General features: G+C 43.7%; 1 protein-coding gene across 42 annotated transcripts in view; it reads right to left on the bottom strand.

Moving 5' to 3' along the window:
- The window catches only part of RIMS1 (regulating synaptic membrane exocytosis 1), a 346,977-nt gene extending 323,618 nt beyond the window's left edge, over nt 1-23,359 (bottom strand). For 9 of the 42 annotated variants that reach the window (XM_075747482.1, XM_075747463.1, XM_075747470.1 and 6 more), the window contains exon 1: nt 22,608-23,356. In XM_075747482.1, the coding sequence (XP_075603597.1) occupies nt 22,608-22,771 (164 nt within the window). In that variant the 5' untranslated portion in view covers nt 22,772-23,356. Of the gene's footprint in view, nt 1-22,607 lie in introns of all 42 variants that reach the window. The other 33 variants (XM_075747485.1, XM_075747483.1, XM_075747466.1 and 30 more) reach the window with 7 other exon arrangements.
- Nucleotides 23,360-25,350: the final 1,991 nt, after the last annotated feature.

The following is a 25,350-nucleotide window of genomic DNA, read 5'->3' as shown; positions in this document are numbered from 1 at the left end:
CCAATACACCAAAACACCCACCTATGCTATCTTACTCACCGCAGGAAATCCCACGTGTTAGCTGCTACAAATTGTATTTTAAAAGACAAACTTGCACCTCTAAACACACACAAATATACACCACCATATACACCATTCAAGACTAAGAGATCAATAATTACAATCATAAGGTTCTGCTCTATCACCACACTGTGCTTTAAAAGAAATAAATAAAATGAAATAAATTTCTAGTATTATCTAATGTGCCAGGTATTATATTTCTACTGAAATCTTTCCACTTACGAAGCCATCAACACATCAACATATACCCAATGCTTCATTTTCACTGCAGAATAAAACAAGAGGCAAAAGGAAAGTGTGAGCAGCATAAATCGACACTGGAGGCAATAATGAAGGACTAAAGGCAATGAGAACTCACCGAGACCTGTAAAAGTCCATTACCCAAATCACAAACTGGTATCTTTCTCACAGCTGAAATATTTCACCTAAGAAACACTTCTATTACTCTTTCATGCATTTTTCTGTTCTTCTGGGCATTAATTTCTCTGGACATTGCCAAATAACCCTTTCCAAAAGCTGACATGGTTCCAGGGCATATTACAGGAGCTCTGAGGAACTCAAGTTTTTTAACCTTTAGAATGAGATGGTTTGCCACAAGCTGCCATTATCGTCAAAATACCATCAGTGTGGTATATATATATATATACATACACAAACACACACATTCTCAGCAGAGTGCAACTTAATGTAAATTTGTTAATCAGTAGCATGCCCTCCCCGCTCAGGTTAAATAGGAAAATAAGTGAAGAAAATCCCTTGGTATGTGCAGAACATGCACATGGTATATTAAGATTATGACTAGCTAAGAGGAAAGAATTTTTGCAGGAGCCAGTTGTTAAACTACTGAAAGCATATTAATAGTTAGGACCTGTGGCCTCTAAAACAGACACTAATTTTCCAGTAGCATCCTGTACTTCAGGGCAGAGAAGATTGGCACTGCTGCACTTGGAAAGAAAATTATATTTTGGAGTTCACATTTATTATACACTAAACCAAGGTTTATGGTGTCTAATTAAGGGCCAAATAAGGTCTAGAAAGTAGTAAAACTTTTCATTCTAATATAATTTGAATTCTACATTAGCAAGAATATGATTTGAATACAGCTTTACATTAAGTAGCAAGGCCCACAGAAGAAGAATATTAAAAAAATCAGAAGATCCCTTTGAAGAACTATTTTAGTTTTCCTTTATAAGCAGACAAAAAAGATTTTCATATTAAATGCCTCATGAAGAAGTGTGGCCTTGGTTTCAAGCTTTCAATGAACTAAAACAATAGAGAAAATTAACAGAAGTAAATAGGATTTTTAAAATCTCTTTTGTTCTTAGTGTTATCTGCAGATCCTATTCTGGGTAAAAAAAAAGATATTAAAATCAGCTCTTTAATGTATATTGGTTACATTTGTTTATATAGGTCTGACGAAAAGGGTTTGTAATATCTCCCTTCAGCATTTTTTTAAATACTTTAAAAATTAAATTATGTCCAAAAAATATAAAAACACATGCTTAGAGAGAGGATTTTGGAAAGGAGACTAGAATAAAGGACTCCTATATCAGAAGAACTATACTATGTATTGCTAGCGTGGGCTGCTATGTGTAGGTAAACTCTACTTTAATATTAATTTCCCTATGTGCTTTAAGGTCCTCAATACATTTTCCTAGCTGTAGGGGGTTTTTATCTTTTTTTTCACTGAGGTTAGCAGCTGTTTATTAGAGAATGGCCACCTTGACCAGCATGGAAAACAGCTTTTCTGATGTGTTTTTTCTGAAGGCAGAACCCCCAAAGGCAAATTCATGATCATTCAACCAGCGCAAGAGGGATTTCCATTCAAAAAAACAGCGGGTATTTCCACTTTTTCTTAACAATTAGGCCTTGAGTGACATTATAAATATGACTTAGAGGAAAATAAAACATCATAGCATAGAGTACTAAGCTTGTATAGTTATGTAAGAAATAAAAATTTACCTTTACAGCAATATATAGTGTGAATCTGCCTTGTTTAAACAATGCAAAGATGGCCAAAGAGCAATACATGGGTTAACAGCTCTGATACTAGGTCATTGTTTGCCTCCATCTTTTGTAATGAAATAAAACCAGGTGATTTTTGAACATATTATCCACTTTCATCTTAGTATCGTTATCGATGATCTGGATGAGGGGATCAAGTACACCCTCAGTAAGTTTGCAGACAACACCAAGTTTGGAAGGACTGTTGATCCACTTGAGGACAAGAAGGCTTTACAGAGGGATCTGGACAGGCTGGATCCATGGGCCAAAGCCAACTGTATGATATTCAACAAGGCTCAGTGCTGGGTCCTGCACTTGGGTCACAACAACACCATGCAACACTACAGGCTTGGGGAAGAGTGGCTGGAAAGCTGCCCAGAGGAAAAGGACCCGGGGGTGCTGGTCAACAGCCAGATGAATATGAGCCAGCAGTGTGCCCAGGTGGCCAAGAAGGCCAACAGCATCCTGGCTTTTCTATCAGACCTAGTGTGGCCAGCAGGATGAGGGAAGTGATCGTTTCCCTGTACTCGGCTCTGGTGAGGCCGCACCTCGAGTACTGTGTTCAGTTTTGAGCCCCTCACTACGAGAAAAACATTGAGCTGCTGGAGCGTGTCCAAAGAAGGGCAACAAAGCTGGTGAAAGGGTCTAGAGCACAAGTCCTACGAGGAGCAGCTGAGGGACCTGGGTGGAGAAAAGTAGGCTGAGGGGAGACTTTATCACTCTCTACAACAACCTGAAAGGAGGTTGTAGCCAGGTGGGTGTTGGTCTCTTCTCCCAAGTAACTAGCGAAAGGACAAGAGGAAACGGCCTCAAGTCATTCCAGGGGATGTTTAGATTGGAAAACTTAGGAAAAATTTCTTCACCAAAAGGGTTATCAAGCACTGGAACAGGCTGCCCAGGGAAGGGATTGAGTCACCATCCCCGGAGGTATTTAAAAGACATGTAGATGTGGTGCTTAGGGACATGGTTTAGTGGTGGACTTGGCAGTGCTAGGTTAATGGTTGGACTTGATGATCTTAAAGGTCTTGTCCAACCTAAATGATTCTGTGATTCTATGATGTTCTCATGGAGTACATTTTTATACAAATAGACTTTTGTTAAATCACTCCCTGTTCATGCAGTGAATAAAATCCCTGTCATCAAACACCAAGCATGAAATTTCAACACACGAAGAAATGCTGGTCATTAAGTGTTTCAAATCTGTATGCAGTCACAAATAACTTCACAACGTGCAAGGAGTACACATATCAAAACCACAAAACATGATCTGTGCCTCTTTATTAAAACAGTATTTGGGTACATCACTGAGCTGCATGGCCAACTTTGGACAGAAAAAGTAAGTGGAGAGATTCAAGGGTATTCTCAGCAATACATTGTGGCAAATGACAAAGTTGTGCCTATGTAGAAGATGTGTTACCTAGCTGAGTTAACTACATGAAATATCTGAGTTTAAAAGCAGCAGACACAAACCTTTCTCATGAGCACAAAGTGTTGGACCTGCTGTTAAACTACCATTGTAAGAGTAATTCCTTGTATTGTGTATCCTATACAATAGATTTATATCTTCCTTTGCCAAAATTATTTGTATTCATGTCTGATTCTTAGTAAATTATCACCTTGAACAAAGGATGAGGCTTCACTATCCGGGAGGCAGCAGTCCTTATAGAAGAACCACAAACACAGTTCCAATTTTGGTACAGAAAGTGAAGTCAGACCCAGCTGCAGATATCAACAAAGCAAGTTATTTGGATTTATTATTATTGCTTTGCCTTGCAGCACTGCGTCCTGAGACCTCTGCTGAGACCATGGATTCTTGGGAGCAAAGCCTGGAGACTATCCAAACATACAGAAAAGGAGCGTCACCAAGATGAGAAATGATGTGAAGAAAGAAGATGGACAACTGAAGAGAAGAGAAAAGCATTATCTCAATTTAATGAATGCAGACCTGAGGTACAGGTGGACTCCAGCTTCTCGAGAGTGGCAGCACATAAAGGTTAATTGTATCCCAAGTCTCCGTCCAATAACTTCACATCCAGACTGATTCTTTCTTAAAGTGAAATCAAGAAGTAGGAATCTCAGAGTAGCACTAGCAGAACAATGACAAATTTTCTGGATGACAATGATTGATAATTGCTCCTGACATTTGTTACAGGCTGCCAGAAGTCTTCCAGCTACAGTTATACTCAGCATCACAGCAGCGCAGTGCACCTTTGAAAAAAATCAGATACTCTTGATTGTAATTTCTGGCAAACACACAGCTGAATTAGCAAACTTCCATCACAGTTAGCACTTCTGGCAAATCTCTACCCTGAAAGTTCAACCAAAAGAACTGAAGACGTGGGAAATAAATCCTCTTAAAGTGACCCCTCCAGAACTGCTGGATCCCGGCACACGCTCTGGGTATTGCCTATCAGTTGTGGTTAGACAACTCAATATCAAGTACTGTAACCTTTCAGGTATTCCACATTAATTTAAAAGAAAGGGGAAAATTGATGTTTTCAGAATAATAGTATCATTCATCACCCTGCTCTTGCAATGGATGACCACTGTATCACAGCATCACTCCCATATCCTGGCTTCTTGAAACTCTGAATTTCAAAATTAGCAGACACATGTGGGTACAGAAGCAAGATATCACTGATAAACCAAGTAGGTGATGTCAAAATTTTGTTTCTATCAGAATGCTTATTCTGTAATTTGGGGAAGAAATATAAAACTGTCAGTCCCAAGCTACAACATATCTCAGATTTGAAATACCTATCTCTTTCCTCAGTACAACCCCCAGGACATCCTAGCTCACCCAGTCTGCTTCCCTGGCAAATCTGCTTACTTGTTTCTCTCTCCCCCATCTCCCCCACCTTCTCTTTTTTTCTTTTCTTTTTTTTTTTTTTTTTTTTTTTTTGGCTAATGAATATCACACATTCAAGAGCTTAGGTTTCGGGGGTGGGGGGAGGGTGCTGCCTCTTTGTGTGCACACTTGTGGTCAGCAGCAGCCTGTGAACAATAACGTTTGCTTGTGTAGCTGCGAAGACATGATTACATGTGTTGCAGTTTGAGATTTCATTGTGCATCCCTCACCAAGCACACTGGGGCAGACACCTGTTCCATATTGAAGTCCACATCCTTCTATCCTTAAGGCAATCCAAAACAGCCAAAACTTAAGTTTAGTGCAAAGACTGTCTGCTGCAGTTACCCCTCCCAAATGTAGCACTAATACACTTCTTTGCCTCTGTTATATCCATCTTCTGGCTGCCAAGACACAAGATGACACTACTGCTTATCTAAACTCATTACTTCCTCCATCTAGAAAAGAAAGAGCTACACCAGCCCAGGAGAGTCAAGGTTTACTTCGGTGTTAACCAAGGTATTACTGTGTGACAGTCTTTAAATGTGAAAATAAGGTTCATACTGTAGCCAAAAAAGGTCTTCTACAGTGAGAAAAAAAGGGCAATAAAGAGCTGGAAATGCTCCTCTTCCCCTTTCCAGCTGTTTCAGAGGATGTAGGATCAGATGGTGCAGGATCAAGGCAGAGACTTCTATGCCACCTCTATAGGATTTAGATGCTGTTTCCTCTCTCCCCTCCCCTTCCATTGTGCCACTGGGGGAAATGCAGAGAGGAACAGCCAGATGTTCCAGGTGGTGGGATCAGTGCTACAAGTGGCCAAGCAGGCTCCCAACACCAAAGAGCACAGGGAGTAAAATAAAACTGCCTACCACCATGTGTGCTCATTCCAATTGACACTATGCAGCCTATGAGGCTTATCTTAAATACTGAGGCAAAGTTTTCTAATGCTGTCTCCAATACCACTATATATAATATGCACGTGTACAGACGCACACACGTACATACCACAGAGGTCTCCACAGCGATCTCCACACACTGCCTGGGGACCGAAGAGCTATCCCTACACACCAGAGTGTGGTACTGGGGAAAAACTAGAGAAAAGTACCAGCAAGATTTCCCAGCTAAGAGCAGCTGCTGATTCAGCAAAGCAGAGACCTTTACACATTCAGAGCACTTTCTATGGTTTTGATTAAGGTCTCTGCTGGACAGTGATCTCTTTGCCCCAGTTGTTCTCCTTTCTTCTCAGTTGTTCAGTCTTTCAGCTGTACTCGCACCCTCACCTCAAACTTCAACATCCTTTATTCCTTTTTCTTTCCGTTCAGCTGATTCCTTTTTGCTCCATGCTTCACCCACCCAAAAAGCAGAGATGCCACCTTTAATTAAAAACAAAACCACACAAACACACACCATTCCCTCAGGCACCGAGCCTGCACAGATTAATATGTACATGCACACAACCTCCAATATGTCAGGCTGGAGGTAGACAAGGCTGGACAGATGCAGGGGACATGGCACTCTTGCCTATAAACCCTGAGACTAACACAACATTTAGTGCTGCCTTACAGCTCATCTACTTGTGCACTTTATAGCTCATCTCCCTTTTGACTGCTTACTCTGTTAGGAAGGCAAACTGGTGTGGGGTCCTTCCACAACCCTCTGTCATACAGCTCCCGTGACAGCAGGGACTCTATCCTAACCAGAAGAAGCACTCTTCTTGTAAGTAATAAGATTAAAGCAAATTCCAAATATTCAAAGGCCTCAAAAATTCTGAGACTGAATTAACACAGCAAATTGTTTTGAAAAATAATAATTTGCATTACTACTGTCAGGTTTAGGAACTCTAAGATGTGGCTGAGATGGGTTTCCAAGTCCTCTGCTACAAACAAGGAGGAGATCTAACCACCCTCCTTCTTGTTAAATCAGACCATATCTCTTACATGGACCTACCTTTCAAAGAGAATCTTAGAGGCAGCCCAAGAGTAGTTAGGTCACACTATAAAATGCTGATTTTCTGGGAACATTGAATTCAAATGCACTGAGGTGTCCAGTTCCTTCTTCGGTCAAGCTACCCTGTGTTTCCAGATGCTCTCGCTGCACCATCCGAGCCTGCCGAGATCCGGGAAAGCACCTCTGCCAAGCCCCAAGCATCTGAACCTAATGACTCAGACCCCTCTCTCCACAGTCATGAGGCTGGCTCACACTCTGAGCATTTCTGAACCTTTGTATTTCCTACTTTCTTTCTAATATATTTATTTTCACACGGAAAATAAATGTTCACCTCCTCCTGATTTGTGTGCTTAACCATCTCCAGTTCAAACCCAAAGTGAAACAGACACATAAATACACAAGTCCCAGGTCTGCTACCAAAGGATCCATCACTTTTCATTACCCAGTTCCCAGTGTGCAGAAGTGCTATTTTACACTTGTTCTGCAGTAGACAAATAGGCAGCTGCATCACTCACAGCCTACTTCCAGGCTCCCATACCCACTAATTCCAGCCTTCCCTCACATCTCTCCCCTATCATATATTCCTCCTCTGTCTGATCCCCACAGACCCGCCTGTATGCCCTGAGTCGAACTTTTTGTGCCTTAAGGGATGTGCACTTTTTTATGGTTTCCCGCTCACTTGCCGTGTACTTTCCCCTTTCCTGCTGTCCCTCACAAGGCTATAGCCCTCACTCTCATCTGCTCCTCCCCTCATTTTTCCTCTCACATGGCAACTAAGCAACCATAGTTTTTCTGGTGAATAGCCCTGCTAGCACAATGCAAAATGCCGACCGTTTTGTAGTCTTTTCTCATTAATCTGGTTGTTACCTTGTGAGGACTTTTAGAACACCTTAGCTAGCACGAGACACAGGATTAACACAGTAAGATAGAATAAGGATTTTATCAAAGTATCTCATTTTCATTGATGGCATTTTAATGATAATTCGCATTCAAAAGGTACTGCTTCTCAGGTGGAGGGAAACATGCTTTTACCTCAATAGCCATAATACTATTTTGAGAAATGAGAGATCCCCGAAGGAAAAATAGTGATCTCAGAAATCCCACAGGAGGGATCTAGAGAAAGTGGCAGGCACAGGTCTGAAAAACACAATCAGACCCGTCGACTGAGCTGAAGCTTTTGCCATTGCTGTCTATGTCCAGCAATGAAACCTGGATGGCCCAGGGACTGCTTCCAGCTGAGGAAATACCCATCCATGATGTGCCCGAGGGAGCTCCGTGCCAGTCAGCTACAGGAACCACAGCCTGCTCCCCAGCTCCCTTCGTCCCCTGCTGCCCACTGCTGCAAAACCTGATTTAACACAGCACCCAGCTTCCCACCCTTTCCTGCGTCCTGAAGACAAGGAGGCGTACCACTGGACATCTCAAATAGTACCAGACACCTGTGTTTAGGCAATGAACCCCCACACCCCCCAGGAGACATAAGCACGGCTTCCGTGCTGTCACCATAGCCCCAGGGACAGCACAGGCAGAGCTGGACGGTGTTTTGTGTCTCTGAACGCCGAGCACAGTTCATCCTCTCATCCACATTTTATGAACTGAGCATGACATTTGCACTGAAAACTGCCGTTTCCTTACAGTTTTGCAGGAACGTCACCTTAAACAGAAATGCAATTTAATACATTTAGAATGGCTCTTCAAGTCAACTTGATTTCGTTAGGATTTTCTTTTATCAAGCAAGATTATAATGCCTGGAATGAGGAAAAAACCAACTCACGTGTTCCTAAAATATTACAGAACTAATTCTGATGTACTGGATATATTGTGTAAAATAGGTAAGATATATAAGTAATATATATGATTTAAACATCTGGAAGGTAAGTAAAATTGAAAGCCTTAGTGAAAAATATATTATGAGATAAAGACGCACACACCCAAAATTGGTTTAGAATTCAACTGGGAAGCACTACAGTATTACGGGGCATAATTTGTACTGTCTTTTAGTGAACAGACAGTAGTAGTACTTTTCAGGTTTAAAAATGTAACAAAAAATATTTTGGGAACTAATAAAAAATAGGAGGGTGACAGTCCTGGGGTGCAGCTCTCTGAGAGACAAACATCTTGATTATCAAATAAGAAGGGTACAACTTCACAGTTTAAATACTGCAGACTGCTAGATTCAGACAAACTATGGTAACACAGCAAAAAAAGCTTTCCCGTACTCTCAGTGGCCTCAGCTTTAGCCTGGAGGAAAAACTACTTTTCCTTTTCCTTCAGGGAAAACACTTTTAATTTTCTTGTTCATTCAGTTCTCGGCCTCTGACAAGGGAGTCAAAAGGGTGGCAGTTGCCGAAGTCACTTATTGATTTTCTTGGTTTATTTATGAATGCCAGACATGCAAGGGCCTGTCTTCAAAATTTAACACCTGGTATTTTACACCGTTAAGTAAATTGCCAGGAAGATTAGCTCCTTTCCACCTCTGCAGCTTTCACATAATGAGCCAGTTGCCCTCGCATCAAACTTTGGCTTTCATAGAAAGCTCTCAAATTTAGGGCCCCTCCATTAAAGCTGTATGAGGAAGTTCCCTGTCTTCTCTATTTCAAGAATGCTTTCCTCTGCGGTCTCAGTTGACCTCCATTCATCTGCCAGTACACAGGAAGGAAAGTTCTGCTTTAAGCTGAAACACATGCAATAGGAAACAGAGGGAAAAGTGAAAAGGCACAGTATGAGATCAACAGGACGGTTTTCAAGGGTAATCCCATGTACAGTATGTTGCAGTAATCCAATGGAAGGTGACAGAAACCATGAATCACTCTGACAAGGACTTGATTTCAGAGAAATATGCCAAACACTTAATTGCAGACAGAAAAAAAGCATAGTTGACCATAAATTCTGCAAGGGGAGAGCTGAAAACATTGCCAAACTGCAAACCCCGTAAAAATAAGAGGACAAACCCCCTCCATGATAGGAAACACTAATGTTGCTGCTGTTCTCCTCAAGATTCTTTCCTCATGTTGTTAACTTCAATTAATTTTATTTTACCTCAAGGAAACCTGAGCTTTTTTATTTATTTTTGATCCCACACAGGACAAATACCAGGAAAGAAAGAATCAGACCACCTTGGCTGGATGAAAGAGAGAGCACTGTCTCATCTGCCACGCAACTAGAACTCCCCAGCTCCTTTTCCACATGGACCATTTAAACCTGTTCAGACAGGGTCAAGCTTAGAACTTGAAACATCCCCACCAGAAAAAGGGATGTTACAGATGAACAAACCTATAAATTCACTGCCGATTCCCCATACTGGTCAGTCCAGTCCAAACAGTTCCTGCCGAAAGTTATTTTACGGTGAGTGCTATAATTGTTTGACAAAGACTTTTTTAAGGGAGGACGTTTTGCTTTAAGTAATGTAGTGTTTTGTTTTGTTTTTTAAAAAAGGCAAAATAAATTATGAAGAGATTTTGCTTATAAATGCGAGAGCTTTTAAAATTTAAAAACTACAATCAATATCAAATCATCTAAAAACACAAAATACAAGAATCATAATATGTTAGTGAGGTTCTATATTCTGAGAATAGATTTCTCATTAAAAAATCAATATCTAATTTTGCTCTGAAATATAAGATAAATGTACTGTGCATTTAATCTCAAAGGAATTTACACACTTTTTACATATACACTGTCAGAATCAATTCATATAACTCTGCAATCTCCACCTCTGAGTGAATACAGTTCCTTTCTATGAGTATATTGAAAAACAGCTTTTTGGAGAAAACAAAGGAAAACAAAATACGCAATTAAGACTGCAGGAAATTAGGGGTATACAGAGCACAAAGTAATTTAAAATAATACAGACACACTTTTGATCAGTGATAAATCATTTGGGGTTTTTTGCAGAAATGTAGGTAGCCATGCCTTGGTTTTACTTTTCTGAAGTAGTAAACTTCAGAAAAGTGAAAGTAATTCTACATAAATCTTGGGGGGTAACTGAACAGTTACTGAATGCATTTGAGAAAACTGTACTTCCTTCTGCAAAATACAAGACTTACAAGTACATATCCCATCTAAACAGGCTCAACAGCACTTGAGTCTTACTCCAGTTAACAGATGTTCTTCCAGTGGCACTTGTTCCAAGGCAGAGATTCACCGATGTTAATCAAACTCAGCAGAGGCACAGGACTACAGCAGTACAACATTCTGCTGGTCCATGGCAGCAACTTGTTCAACTGTGTCACCTGTCCCCATAATATGACTGCAGGCAAAATTGTTCCCAATTTTCAGCTCCTGATCAAATTTCACCAATGCACTCTGCATATTTTAAGCGATGCTAAGCAACATAATGTTGCAATTAAAGTCCACAAAACAACTTGTACATATTTCCGTACAGTCTGGTTCCATATTCTTAGGCACAAGCACAAAATCTCTTCTAATTCTCACCCATAAAGTGCAAAACCATTACCCTGATACTTTGCAGGTGGCATCCAGAGCCAAAATCGATAGAGTTAAACTGGGATGATCTAGAGTACTCATAAATTCTGTTCTTTCTTCTCAACTGCCTAGCCTCATGCACCATGCACTCCATCAGCCAGCTGCCTTCCTATTCTACATCTACAGCTAAAACACATAGCCAGCAGAACATTAAACTGTATAGCTGAAGTTTGTCATGCAATGTCAAAATCTTTGCAATAAATAACAGTACCAAGGAGACTGATGACCTAAAGTAACTTAAATACTCATAGATTGTTCCTGTCCTTTTACCATCAAAGCTTTCACATTATGTTTTCATCTCCATCTGTGAAATTTCATTTAATCAGTACAAAATTTAGTCTCCTGATGTCAAATGTCAAAATGATTCTAACGTTAATACTGTAAATATGCAAAAGTGCAATGACTTTATTTTGAACATAACTTCATATGAAGGCTAATTAAAAACCTAGAGAATAATGAATATAAATGAAAAATTAACCTGACTGCTTTCTTAGTACATGCAAGTGCTGAAAAAATTGTGTAAAAAAAAAGATTAGAAAGCTCAGACAGCTACTATGTCTAATTTTGCACAGGTCTTGATGCTTTTTCCAAAACCAGTGGAACCGTCAAAAGAAAACAGTTATACTAACAAATCACGGCTCAAAACACAACTAAACATATTCAAATATCCAGTTCCAAAATGGCCTTTTGTTACATAAACTGCTTCATTGTCATTTCTCTCAAAAGTCCTATTACTAATCATTTGATCTGTAGAATACTTCCACATGATTAATACATACTGATGCAAATAGCCCATAGTTTAATCTTTGGATTGTTTGTGTAGTATACAACTGTAGGCTTGCTAAATGTCTGGAAAGAGAATGACATATCAATATAAATATTACAAAATCCTAGTTTACTGATATGATTTTGAAGCCTTTACAGTATATTCAAAGACTTTAGAATTAATATATATTTTACAAAAATGTAGACAAAATCTTCATGAGTAGTGGCTATGAAACTTGTAATGCTTGCTAAGCTCATAGGCCAAATTAAGTCTGTAAAAATATGTAGTATGTTTCATTAGACCTACTCATATAAGACGTAGACAGACTTTTGGGTATGTAATTTCTTTGTTTGATCAATTCAGAGTATGCAGTATTGGTAGTCAAGAGAAACACTTGAGAAGACACTTCACGCTTAGGTCATTCAAGCATGGGAAGACTTCCATTAGCAATTCTTAGAACAAACAGAGAGCTCTGTTTCTTGCTGGAAGAGTAGTAGACTTTTTTCTCTGCAATACAATGCTACTTACTTACACTTAAATAGCATGGTTGGGCTGTGTTGAATTCATGAGTAATGTCCTAATAAATTTTACATAATGAAGTTTAAAAAAAATAACTCTCAATTAAGGACCTTAAAGTAAATAACTGTATTTTGATGCAAGGCATTTTAAACCACCATTTTTAACTAGAATTTAGTGTTTATCTAAAGCCCAAAATACAGAAAAAAATATTCTTTGGTTACACCACAGATCCTTACAATTTAACAGTTAACTTGCTAGATCCACCGCTGTCATCATTAAAAAGTGTAGCTCCATGTGCTAGGTTCACCCCGGAGCAAAAAGCAATTCTCAGGGCATACACTGATCTTCAGTGATTCCAAGAGGGCTTAATATAGGAAAGCCCAACCAAAAAATTAGGTGATTTCAAAAATTAGGTGATTTCTACCCATTTTTATTACAGATATCTGAAAATAACATACACAGGCAGACACGATCCCCTCTCTTCAGTAGTATTAACAATGCGTATCATAAGCAAAGTGCACAAAGTCCTGACACTGAAAATAAGACACACCTGATGTGAACAAACTCAGAAATGAGTGCCAAAATAGATGTCCTAATTCAATCTAGAACTGTCTGGAAACAGCTATTCATCGTGCCGTGTCTCTTCATGCCTCTGAAGTGGCAAGAATATGAATGGTTTTGTGTGTGTCATTATTCTGAAAATTGCAACTAGCTTTTCTTGCCTTTGTAACAGTGCCAGAAAATATATTTGGAACACGGCTTTCTTGTTTAAAACTCTCTCTGGACGTAAGTATCTGATATGCAATCAAATTTTGAGGATGATTACTTCAGTTTTAAGAACAAAGAATTACAATTCTATCCTATCGCATTGTGAAAATTGTCTTACCCAAGTAACTATTAAAGCAAACTGATAGTGGTATTCTTTTCTGCTGTTTGTTGTGAAAACCAAAAATAACTCTGACTAACATTTACTGCCTAGTTTCCAAAACTGGGCAACACCATCAACATTGCATAATATTTTACCATATCTGTGAAATATAAAAGCAGGGCTAAAAGAATTGAAATTCTTGACAGATGCAGAGATCTGATACGCTATCCACATCCTTACAGATCCAATATATGGATCTGACGGGGGTAAATCACTCAGCCATGATCAGGAGTAAATCATTCCAGTAATTGTAAATTACATGCAAATATTTCCAAAAAGCAGAATGAAACCACTCTGGTTTGTAACTGATTACATAAGATTTTCTTATATGTTTTATCACCACTGGGAATTAGAATCAAACTGTAGGCACTCAAGGTTTTTCCCCCAAAACATAATTGCACGCAAGCGTCTATTAATTAAAACCGGTAGACCCAGGGAAGGAGAAGACAAATGCAGCAGGCACCAGTGGGTAGAGTGAAGGAGAAGGTAAAATTGCCTAGAAATTATAACTGGCTCTAACTATTGGCAAGCAAAAATAAAATTTCAATTTTGTCATTTTCCACCTTCAATAACGCCTGCATCCCAACAAGCCTGGATACAAGGGCAGCAGTATTTTTAAATAGCCTTTTCTTAAGGTATTAAGTCTTAAAATGCTTAGTAACCATCTGATGAAGGAAGCATGCTACATCTTTGTTAGTTGCTTTCCTGTATCCAAGGATGCAAAAAATTCTTCACATGAGTCTTTAGAAATAAAAGGGCATTGACAAGACTGAAAATTTCAAATCTCTCTTAATGTTGTTCTCCCTCTGCTATTTTCCAGAAAAACAACCAATGGGAGGGTACCCTCCCCCTCTAGAGAAAAAGTCTCTTCTGCATAATTCCTTTTAAGATCTGGGTTTATAACAACTCTATACTTTGACAAGTTCCTTCCCAGAGATCACGTTCTTTCACCTAGTCTTTGTCTTCATCCTTCTGCAGGGCACAGATAATGCTCATGAATTCATAGACTCACAGACTTCTCAGTCAGAAAGTATTAGTGCAATGTCAGACAAAGCCAGGCATGAAGCTTTGGAGGCTTCTTGTATCAAGTGGAGAATCATGTGGGAAGACACATGCACAGAATAGAATAGAATAGTGGTTCAGAAACCACTGAAACTGGGGACAGAAAAGAGCTCTGGACAAAATCTTGCACTTCAGACCTTCCAAAATTTCATCATATGCTGATCTGAAGCCCATGTCTAGAACATGGTAGGGATGTTTACTACTGCCTGTCATCCCCTATCACTTCCTGCTCTTCTATAGCTTTTGAGGAAATTCCTATGAATCTGCTATTGTCTCTGATTCCTATGAATCTGCTGACAGTCTCCTGCTCCTGCAATGGTGGTGAGATGCCCCCCTGTAGAATAGCCAATGACTGTGTCATAATTGCCTTACCACATGACTGTGTGCAGTTGTGAATACATTTTGACTGTATGTAGTAGTCGTCTTGGACTACTCAGTCCACCTTCCTGCTTAAAAATCACTATCAATTCTCTGAAATTCCCTGAAAGTCATGAAAATCCTCCTTGCAATTCTGAGGTCACCACAGTTGTCTCCTTTGATTAGGACGTTTTTCTGGACACACCTTCCCCCTCAGAGTGGTGAAAACTTGAAACCTCAAATGCTGTTAAATTCTTTCAATGTTTCCATTGGTCAAAAGGCAATAATAGTTTCTGCACTGTTCAATTCTCTCTCTCCCTCTCTGAGTGAGGGCCTTGGACAGTAACGAGAGAGGGGCTGGAAGCAGTGACCACAAGCAATCCTCCCCTGAATGACTCAGACTGATTTGAGAACACATTAGATACCGGTCTCCCTCTTAAACTTTAAAACATTCAGTAAAGGGACATGCCCAGTCCCGCACAAGGAGAGGAATAATCCCATGCACCAGTACATGCTGGGGGCCAACCAGCTGGGAAGAAGTTCTGCAGAGAAGCAGCTAAGGATTCCTGGTCAACACTAAGTGGAGCATGAGCCAGCAATGTGCCCTTGCACCAAAGGCGGCCAACACCATCCCGGGCTGCATTGAAAAAGCATTGCCAGCAGATCGAGAGAGATGATCTTTCCTCTCTGCCTCAGCACTGGTGAAGCCACATCTGGATGCTAAGTCTAGTTCTGGGCTCCTCAGTACAAGAAAGACATGGACGTACTGGAGTGACTACAGCAAAGAGCCATAAAAACGATTAAGGGACTGGAGCACATCACATAAGGAAAGGCTGAAAGAGTGGGGACTGTTCAGTCTGGAGAAGAGAAGGCTCAGGGAGATCTTAGCAATGTGGGGAGGAGTAAAGAGGACAGAGCCAAACTCTTTTCAGTGGTGCCCAGTGACAGGACCAGAGGCAGCAGACACAAACTGAAACATGAGGGGTGCCATCTGAACATCAGGGAACACTTTTTACTGTGAGGGTGGCTGAACACTGGAAAAGGTTGTCCAGAGAGGTTGTGGAGTCTCTATGCTTGGAGATATTCAAAAGCCACCTGCACAAGGTCCTGGGCTACCGGCTGTAGGTGGCCCTGCTCTGAGTAGGGGGTTGGACTAGACAATCTCCAGACTCCTGCAGTCCTCCAAGAGTAAAATTGTTTCACCACGGATTTGTACACTCATTTGTCAAGATCAGAGTTGGCACTGCCTGAGTGTAGAGCTGCAAGTCAATATTTGAATAGTCAGTCTGGGTGATTCTAGGGGCTTAAACCACCCAAGGACACAGTAAGCAACCTGCACTCTGCTCCCTGCTCCATGGTGGTTCCAAACCCCTTTAAGTACAAAGGAAGAAATAAAGGCTTTCAAGCAGTAGAGGTGAGGGCATCCTCCATTCCTCCTGCTCCACTGCACAGAAAGTGAGATTCATGGTACCATGGAAAGAATAAGGAAGAGGGAGTCTGACTCAGAGGAGGGAGTCTTGGTATTGTTTATGTATTTTGTCCTTTAATTCCTTTATGCCAAAAGTACAACCAGTTCCCAGAACTCTCGATTCCTCCTTTGTCTTTTCAAGATAGGTTTTAGATCCTTTATCCTAAAGATAGGATAAAGACAGATTTCCTCATCATGGCTCATGATCTCTGAAACAGAGATTCTCACCAACAGCAAGGGACTTCAGGATGTGGCAGCCCTGAAAAGTGAGCAGCTCCAATATCCCTGTTGATTCTAGAGACCTGAATTCCACTAAAATCAATTTTGAATACCACACTAGATGATGGTTAAAACAGGGTGTTAGGATCAACTTCTCCCTAATTATTAACTGCCACTCCCATGGCAAATCTTGAAATAACTCTCTTAAGATCTGGGAGGGTTTCAAGTACCTGCTAGCTTCTCTACTGAAGCTACTCAACTAGAGTTACAAAACTACAAAGAACCTACCATGTCTCTGAGTTAAGTTTCCTACTATTGCCACTACCTTGGCAAAATCTCTTTCACAGTCTTGTTAAATACCACCAGAAGGGTAGTAAGAGCTTTTGTCCCCTCTTAAATTTGCTCCAGAAAATGACTGCCATGGTTACTAGGAACCTAGTCTAAGGTTGATTTATAGCTGTTCCCCTTTTGATAAGCTACTGTTCCACCAGGGATGGAGAAGAGTGCTTTGGCTGTCCCAGTGTATGGTCCTGTTGGGCTCTGAGAGTCCTCAGGAGAACAGAACTGGAACTCAACTGGCTGTGTTCACATCTGCCATGGTTTGCACTTAGTACTTAACTAACCCAATGAGATCAGGCACACAAATGCATATAAGCAAACTTCAGCTTAAGTACGTACATATAAATATATATAGTTCTGTGATTTGTCTATGACTGAAATTTGCCGTATATTAACTGGGGTTTTTTCACTTCAAGGCACCTTATAGCCACTAACAATACAGTTCTCTCAGGCTATCTAGTGTTTGAATGTACACTCGAAACTTTTAAACTATTTTTCCTTTAAAATGTTCCCCCCTCCCATTTTTACAAATGATGGTTTGTTTCTCTGTTCAGCCTCATTGAAAACTTTCCCCCTCATGCTTCCTCACAATGTTAGTCACATCAGTCACCTGTAGGGCAACAGCTGGACCTCAAGCTAGACACATCAGCCACTCAACACAAACCTCGTCCCTTTCAGCTACAGTATCTACCATGTAAAGCAGGAAGAAATGCCTCCAATGTGAGTTAGTCTGCAGAGGAAGCCATAGCATATTCTACCACTGTCCTATGCAAACATTTATTCATCCAGGAGCCGCAGAAGTTTAGGTCTGCAAGGCCAAGCTCCAATTAAAAGAGTTGCTAGAGACTCCAGTCTTCAGAGATACCCACAAAATCTGGCACAGTCGTTGTGAAACAGGGAAACAAGAGCGGATGAGTTGAGTCTACCATGGTAAAGCCCCACCTACTCAATAGACTGCTCTCCATGCTGCTGTCAAAGGTGAAGGTGAAGCTCTCCCAGCCACAGAGGAACAAAAAGGCAAAGCTCTAAAGCCCCAAGATGAGATCATTCAGCTGGGAGGGAGGAGGACCTGCTTCCTACTCCCAGACCTCTCGATATTTTAAACTTCTCTGACTCTTTTTAAAGAGGCTCCATTAACAGCCCTGGGTAACCAGAAGCATGCAGGATGAGAGCAAGACAGCTTCTCTGCAAGGAGATCTCTTCCTATTGGGCGTGACATTGAGTTAGGCTCCTGGGCCCATAAACTTTGCATTCTTCCTGTATGGGGAGCCAAATTATTTCCATTAAATTATAATGTAGTGGCACTTGTCTAGGACACACTTTCTTCAGGCTGACAAGTGTACTGGGCTAGGTAACTACTTCCTAACTACCAGGCTATTACACCTAAGGTAGCTGGAAGCAGTAACACTGCCTGTCCCCTACACATTAGGAAAGCAGCCATCGCTGTGGCAGCAGCACTTTGAGTTCAGCACTATCAGTATGCATTACAAAGGTACTGCATTAGCGTCAGGTCTTTCAGGGGCTTAAGCATATGACCATGTAATTTGTGACTCCCAAACAGGCTTAGGTGTAAGACAGCAAGCAATTCAGCAGCTAAGGCACTCACGTGCTCTGGTGCTATATGCCCTGGACACACAGGAACATGCAGCTTCTCAAGGGCACCATTACAGAAAGATCTCATGGACTGCACTCAAGGTGCCTCAGTTTGTACTTAGTGCCAGGTAAGCACTGAAGTGCTTATGTGGATTTGGGTCTTCAGTGCCATATGCCAGATAGGGACCACACTTCACTGCACGAAGGCATGGATGTGATCTCAGGAGTACCTAGTGACACTGCCCCTATTACAGCAGGAATGCAAAACCCGTCTTTGATGTAAAGGCAATTTCAAGGCAACTGGCTAACATTAAAGTGTTCCTCATGCCAAGGTACACCTGTTCATAAAAAAAGGAGGAACCTTTAAAAAAGCCCTAACTCCTCAACACATTGCTTCAAGGTATTCAACAGGTCATAGCACAGCAGAATGTTCCCCTTCCACAAACACCACATGCAGCAGTTTGATACTGGAAGGGTAAGGGGAAGATGAGGTCTCTGCCACTGACCAGGTATACCTAGAAAAAGAAAGTCACACTAGCCAGTACAAGTTGCATGCCTTTATCCTAAGGGTGTGACAAGCTCCGTTAGCTCCCGACTGCTGAAGGAAAGTCAGCGGGCTACAAACTGACAGATAGGGCAAGTTCCTGGGAAGAGACAAGCAGGTGGTTTCAAACCGAAGCATGCATTTCTGGCGTTCTGCAGTGCAAGCGGGGAAAGCAGTGGATTGTCCATGGTCCTGCTCCCGGTAACAGCGCCCTGCTCCCAGGCTGGCACGCTGCAGTGCGTGCTGATGTCAGCATGAACTGGCAGAGAGGGTTTACAAGAAGGCTCTTAGCTCAGAGTCAGAAGCAGCACTTAGACGGAGAGGTACAGACCCAGAGGAAAGGGACACAGACCCAGAGGAGAGGTACACAGTCTCTTTACCGATGACCCTAATCTCTTTCACTTCTCCTGAAATCCATTGTCTGCCCACAGAAACACCTCAAATTCCCTTGGATCCACAATTTTATGATCATCATGTGAAGAATATAGTAGTTTAAGCAATAAATCTTCCTACAGTTTTCTGCCATGAGGAGAAAGGAAAATTACAAGTACTGTTTTAGAAACTTTTATTGCTAACTATCAAGACATCCAGAGCAGGAGAGAAATGCTGCACTCTTTTTAGCCCTTATGATTCATGAGACAGCATGTATCCGGCCGCCGATCAGTCCAGAATTGAAGGCAGCCTAGTTTGCAACACAGATCAGCTTCACATTACAGATTCCCATGTGGGTGTCACAGACGGAAACATTTCTCTGCCAGGTGCGTTTAAGTGAAAACTGGTGGCTATTTTGCTGAGACATTTGGATAATCAGAAAAACTTTTATTGAAGATAATAGGAAGGGATGGTGGCAATATGTGACTTCTCTAATATAGCTGTGTCATCTGGGTAGCACCATTGTATATTTGTAACAAACCTCTACAAAATTATGCAAGTAAATTCTTGTCTCAAAATCCAAACTTATAAGGGTTACTCTCTGGAAAGATGTGTCTAACTTTTGTCCCAAAAAGGAAGGAAGTGCTTGGTATACAGAAAAGCCAAACAATCTCAGAAAACCTAGTGGCACTCTGTAAGAGTCAAATCATAATCGATATGAAAACTATTTGCTGTGACCTGATTTTTGAAAACCAACAATATAGCTAAAGTGAGTATACAGGTTTGTAAGTTTCACACTGTATTATCTGTTAATTTCTGGCTCTTTGTTTAAAAAAAAAATCTATTTAAAATCACAATTTCTCAGAGCAATTGAGAGCCTAGGCTGTTATTCTTATGATTTGAAAGAATTATTGTAAGGAAACAAACTTTTAACTTTGGGTATCACAAACCTTTGAAGGTAATATAAAGTAATTTCAAGTTGAATTCACAAAGCACAATTTTGACCTCTTCTAAAAATTGTATTTGAAGTGTCCTAACTTCATTTAGTAAAACTGCTGAAGAGTCCTACAATCTCACAGAAAAGGAAGTATCAGTCCACAATTCAGAAATGCCAATACAAAAGAAGAGCAGAAGAAAAAAAATGGGGGGGGGGGAAGGAGGAAAATTTATCCTCTACCCCATGTTAACAAAAACAGAGCTGAGAAATTACCATCTCTACCAACAAAAGTTCATTCTTGCAGTGACTGTAAGATTTATAGTATTGCTCTACACCATCATCACAGAACCAGGAATCTTCTTCACAGAATAAAAGCTAAATATTTATAGGGAAGTAGCTGTGCTGGAGGACAAGGAATGGGAGAAGGATAAATGTAGTTTAGAGCCTTTGAGCTACTCCTTTATTTAATTTTCTTCTGATAAATACAAACTGAGGAGGGATCTTTCACTGACGTTTCCCCACATGGACTAATATAATGCATTTTCACAACACATTTCTCCTTTCAACTACCCCACCTCTGAGACTGGCCACACCCCAAGCGCAATGAACAGCAACAGCAAACTGAACTCTTGGTCTTGGACTGAGATCCAAACACCCCGCTCCCGGTCGGCTCCTCGGCAATACGCAACGCGAGCAGCTGGGCCTCAGTACCCACCGTTGCAATCACCTCTAGCAGCCCCTGTAAAAATTCAGAGCCAAGCACGGATGGGAAGGGACAGAGCCAGCAATGTACTGAAAAGCTGTCCCAGCTTCACCACGCGCAGCGCACAGGGCCGACGTCAGGAGCCTGCAAGGGTTTGGTCTCTCCATCAGTCAGAGAAAAGCCACAGGGAAGAGCTGGCACCCCCATCGCTCAGGTGGGTATTGCCGATGCTGCCAAAAGAAATACCCAGATCACGTCACACCTTCAGAGCATCCCTTCCAAGCACAGGTGTATACAACCAGAATACAGTGAGGTAAGGATACACCTCCCGTGGCAGGGAGGCTCTGGGTAACGTCAGAGCTTTGCACTATTCCAGTCACCTCTCCTACCGTTTCCCCCCCCAAGAGCAAACAGGCCTGACGGGTAGTCAGAAAAGGAGAAACCCTGATTCTCCTCCACAGGCCACAGCTTCAATCTGTTTATTCTCATCACTCGCAGCAGGCAATTTGTTAACGTTACGTTTGAAGCCTCCTATTGACGGAGGAGGCTAGAAAATGTGGTCACATGCGCTGTTGGGCAAGGGGGGGGGGGGTGAGAGAGAAAAGGTTCAAAAGAGGCTGTGGGGACCTGGTTTCCAAACATGGCACCTACCCACACCCCGTGCTCCCCGTACCCCTCCCTGTGCCGCCGGCAGCGGCATAAACCCACTCCCCCTCCGTCCCGCCACCACGCACGCACGCTTCCCCTCCATAACGAGCAGTGCGACTAATCGCATTTATTTCCTAATTACGAACGCCCTGCGAGCTGCCTCCCAGCCGCTGCCCTCCGGGGAGCAGGGGACGGGCGGGCCGGAGACGGCGGCTGGAGGGTCGGGGCGGCGGCGGGAGGAGGGAGGACGGAGGGGGGTGACAGGGCGGCGGTGGGGGTCAGCCGCCTCAGCCCCGCGGCGGGCGGTAGCGGAGGCCGAGCCAGGCGGGGGCAGCACGGCAGCGGCGGAGGCTCCCGCACGCAGGGAAACCCCACCCAGCGGCCCCTCCTGGCAGAGGCGGGGTTTTGGGGACCCCAAAGGAATCCCACCTCGCCCCTCTCCCCCATGTCGGGGTTTCCGCCCGCCCCTTCGCCCGCCCTCCGCCGCTGGCTCCCTCGGGGCGGGGAGGGCCGCCGTCCCGCTCCGTCCCGCCGCGCCGGGCTCCCCCGGCAGCTCTGCCTCGGGAGGAGCTGCTTGGGGTGGGGGAGGACGGCCGGGGAGGTGGAAGTTGTGGGTCGAGAGCGGAGCGGGACCGGGGCTCCGCAGCGCCAGCCCCAGTGAGGGGTCCCTGCGGGGCGGCCCGCCGAGCAGGGCGAAGCCGGCCGGCCCCGGGCACCGGTCGGCTCCCGCTGTGGCAGCGCCCGCTCCCGCCCGCCGGCGATCGGCGCATGAATGAGTGCCCGAATGAATGAATGACTGGTGTCTGCTTACTTGAGCATGGCCTCTTCTTTCTCTTCCTCTTCTTTCTGCCGGTCCATCACTGCCATGATAATGTTCCTCTCCTCCTCTGTCAGGTGGCTCAGGTCGGGCAGCTCCTGCATCGGGGGGGGCACCGTGGGCGGGCGAGGGCCGCGGGGCCCCACCGAAGAAGACATTTTCTTTCCGCCTCTCCTTTACACCTTCTACCTTTGCACGGCAAACCAAGCCAGCCTCTCCTCCGCCCCCTTCACAGTGTAGTCCTCCGAGCAGCAGCAGCCGGCAGCTCTCTGGTAGCAGCGGAGGAGGCGGAGACCCAGCCTTTCATGGTTGCTTGCATCCACCCCGGCCCGGCTGCTGCTGCTGCTGCTTGCTCCCTTTGTTTCCGCGGCTTCAGGGAGCTCGGGGGCTGCCGTGCCGCCGCCCGCAGCCCATCCTCCCGGCGGTGGGCGTGCGGGGCGGGGGTGCCGTGGCGCGGAGGGCTCCGGCTCGCCGCTGGCGGGCTGCGTGCGGGGGGGGCGGTGCGCGTCGCGGGCCGGCCGGGAAGGGAGGGTGCTGCCGCCGCCGCCGCCGCCGAAATGCTCCGCCGCTGCGAGCCTGGCGCTGGGAGGAGGGAGGGGGAGTTCGGTGCCGGTGAGGCGGAGTCCGAGGCGCGCCGCCGCTGCCTCACGGGCGGCAGCGCTGCCAGCCCCTGTCCCCGTCTCTGCCCATGCCGGGGATCCGGGCCGGCCGCGCCTCTCCCCGCCGCCCCTCTCGCTCGTCCCGCGGCCGCACGGTCACGGCGGTGGCCCCGGCGCTGCCGTCCTCCTCACGTCCTCCTCGAGGTTTCCGCACCGCAGGAGTCCCCCGCCGGGGCTGCCGTCTCGCCCTAGGCAGGGGCCACCCGTGGGAAGGGGACAGCGGCTGGCGAGCAGCGCTGCGGGCTTCCTGCGGGCTGGCCTGAGGCGCCGGGGAAACCCTGGGCTCCCGGTGCTGTCGTCGCTCCCTCGGGCCTGAGCCGTGCTCACCCCTCGGCTCCTGGGGCTCTAGCTGCAGCCTTGAGCCAGCACTGTCACCGTTCGAGCGTTCCTTCCTTGGGGTCTCATGCTTCAGCACTTTCCTCATATGCTTCTTACACCCAGTCAGTGGCACCCATGTCATCGTCCCCCCATATGTCCCATGGGGGTGGCGAGTGCTCTTAGCCCTCCTCATCTATCAGACCCATTTTTTTCACTGCTGTGACCCACCAAAACTGACCATGACACACACCACAGTGCTGACTGTTCAACTGAGGGGGTAGCGCACAGTGAAACAAAACATCACTTCCAGACGGAGATAGATTCCCTATCAATTTCTGATCTACCAGCTCTGAGCAACTTGATTTTGGGGAGCTGGTAATGAACACAACAGCCCTCCTCTACAGGAGGTCATCTGCGTGTAATCCACTGGCCAGAAACTCATGCCTATAGCTCTGAAGGGTCCCTTGCTCAAATGCTTGCCTGTTGGTGAATGAAATTGTTCAGGCTACTTAGAAATGCAAACCTGATATAAAGACAAAACTGTACTTTCAAATAAAATGTGAACTGCCACTAACACATGCTGCCACTTAAGACCTCAGTCACGCTTCTGCCGAGGTCACAGCATGGAAACAGCTCTGGTTTCTAGAGAGATCGTCTGATGGGCACGAACCAAAGGAAAAAAATCTATGCTGGCAGTGTTCAATGCTTCTTGCTGCCAAACTTGCCAGGTTTGGAATAGGGAGAGGGACCAGCTTTCAGTCAGCCACACTAATACCTCTCACGCAAATTCTGAGCACCATGAACCTTCGTGACCCTTTGAATTTGAGAGGAATTACTGTGGCCATCTGCTTGTATCCCCCCAAGAGATTTTCTGCAGGACATAATTTGATAACACAAATTAAAAAGAAAAAAACATAATAAGCACTACTGTGACCATCAGAACTTTTGAGTGGTAATGTCCAAGTTCAGCACAGAAAGTGAAGTTTCCCAACTCTTCCAGCACATGAAGGAAACTGAAACTTGAATGACCGACAGATGGCTCAGAAGAGATTAAAGTGGTGTTAATAAGCAAAGCACTATGAAGGGCTGGTAAATATCATAATGTCACACTCAGTTAAAGACACAGACCCTCTGCTAACTGGCGTGGTGATTTGTCCCAGGGCCTGGCCACGTTATTACTGCTAGATGTAATCCTTCTAGCTAAGTACTAACAAATCAATAAAATCACTTCCTGCCATCTGCGACCAGCAGGGAAGATAGCCTTCATGTTACAGACTGATGCTAAAGAATTTATCCATTCATTACCAACAGGCAAAAGTATGGCAGCCACCTCAAAACTGAAGGAAGCAAGACTGAAAAGAATAACATGATGATAAGAAGGTGAGGTACCACCGTATGTTTAGTATCAGAAACAACTAAACCATGACATGACTGGAATGGCAATACTAGACACCATGATTATGTTGTTATAGGTATGCATAGGTATTCCACACTCCTTCAGATAATTTAGGCCTGCACATGCCACGGAAAAGATGTAGCTCAAGTAACTGCAAGAACTAACTCACTAGAGCAGTGGCCCTAGTGTTGAAGAGTCACTGCTTTAAGCCAAACCTAAACACAATATTAAAGGTCTAAGACCATAAGACCCAAGTGTCTCCAAGACAATTTTATGAAGAAAATATTTCATAAGGTTAAGTTTTCCTACTCACCTTTCTGCTAATTACTGACAGAGTCATGTATATGTCTGTCGTATTATTGCT

The sequence above is a fragment of the Balearica regulorum genome, chromosome 3 (genome assembly GCF_011004875.1).
Source record: "Balearica regulorum gibbericeps isolate bBalReg1 chromosome 3, bBalReg1.pri, whole genome shotgun sequence".
Classification (NCBI taxonomy): Eukaryota; Metazoa; Chordata; class Aves; order Gruiformes; family Gruidae; genus Balearica; species Balearica regulorum.
Note: the sequence above shows the minus strand (reverse complement) of the source record. Positions and strands in the feature narration are given on the sequence as shown.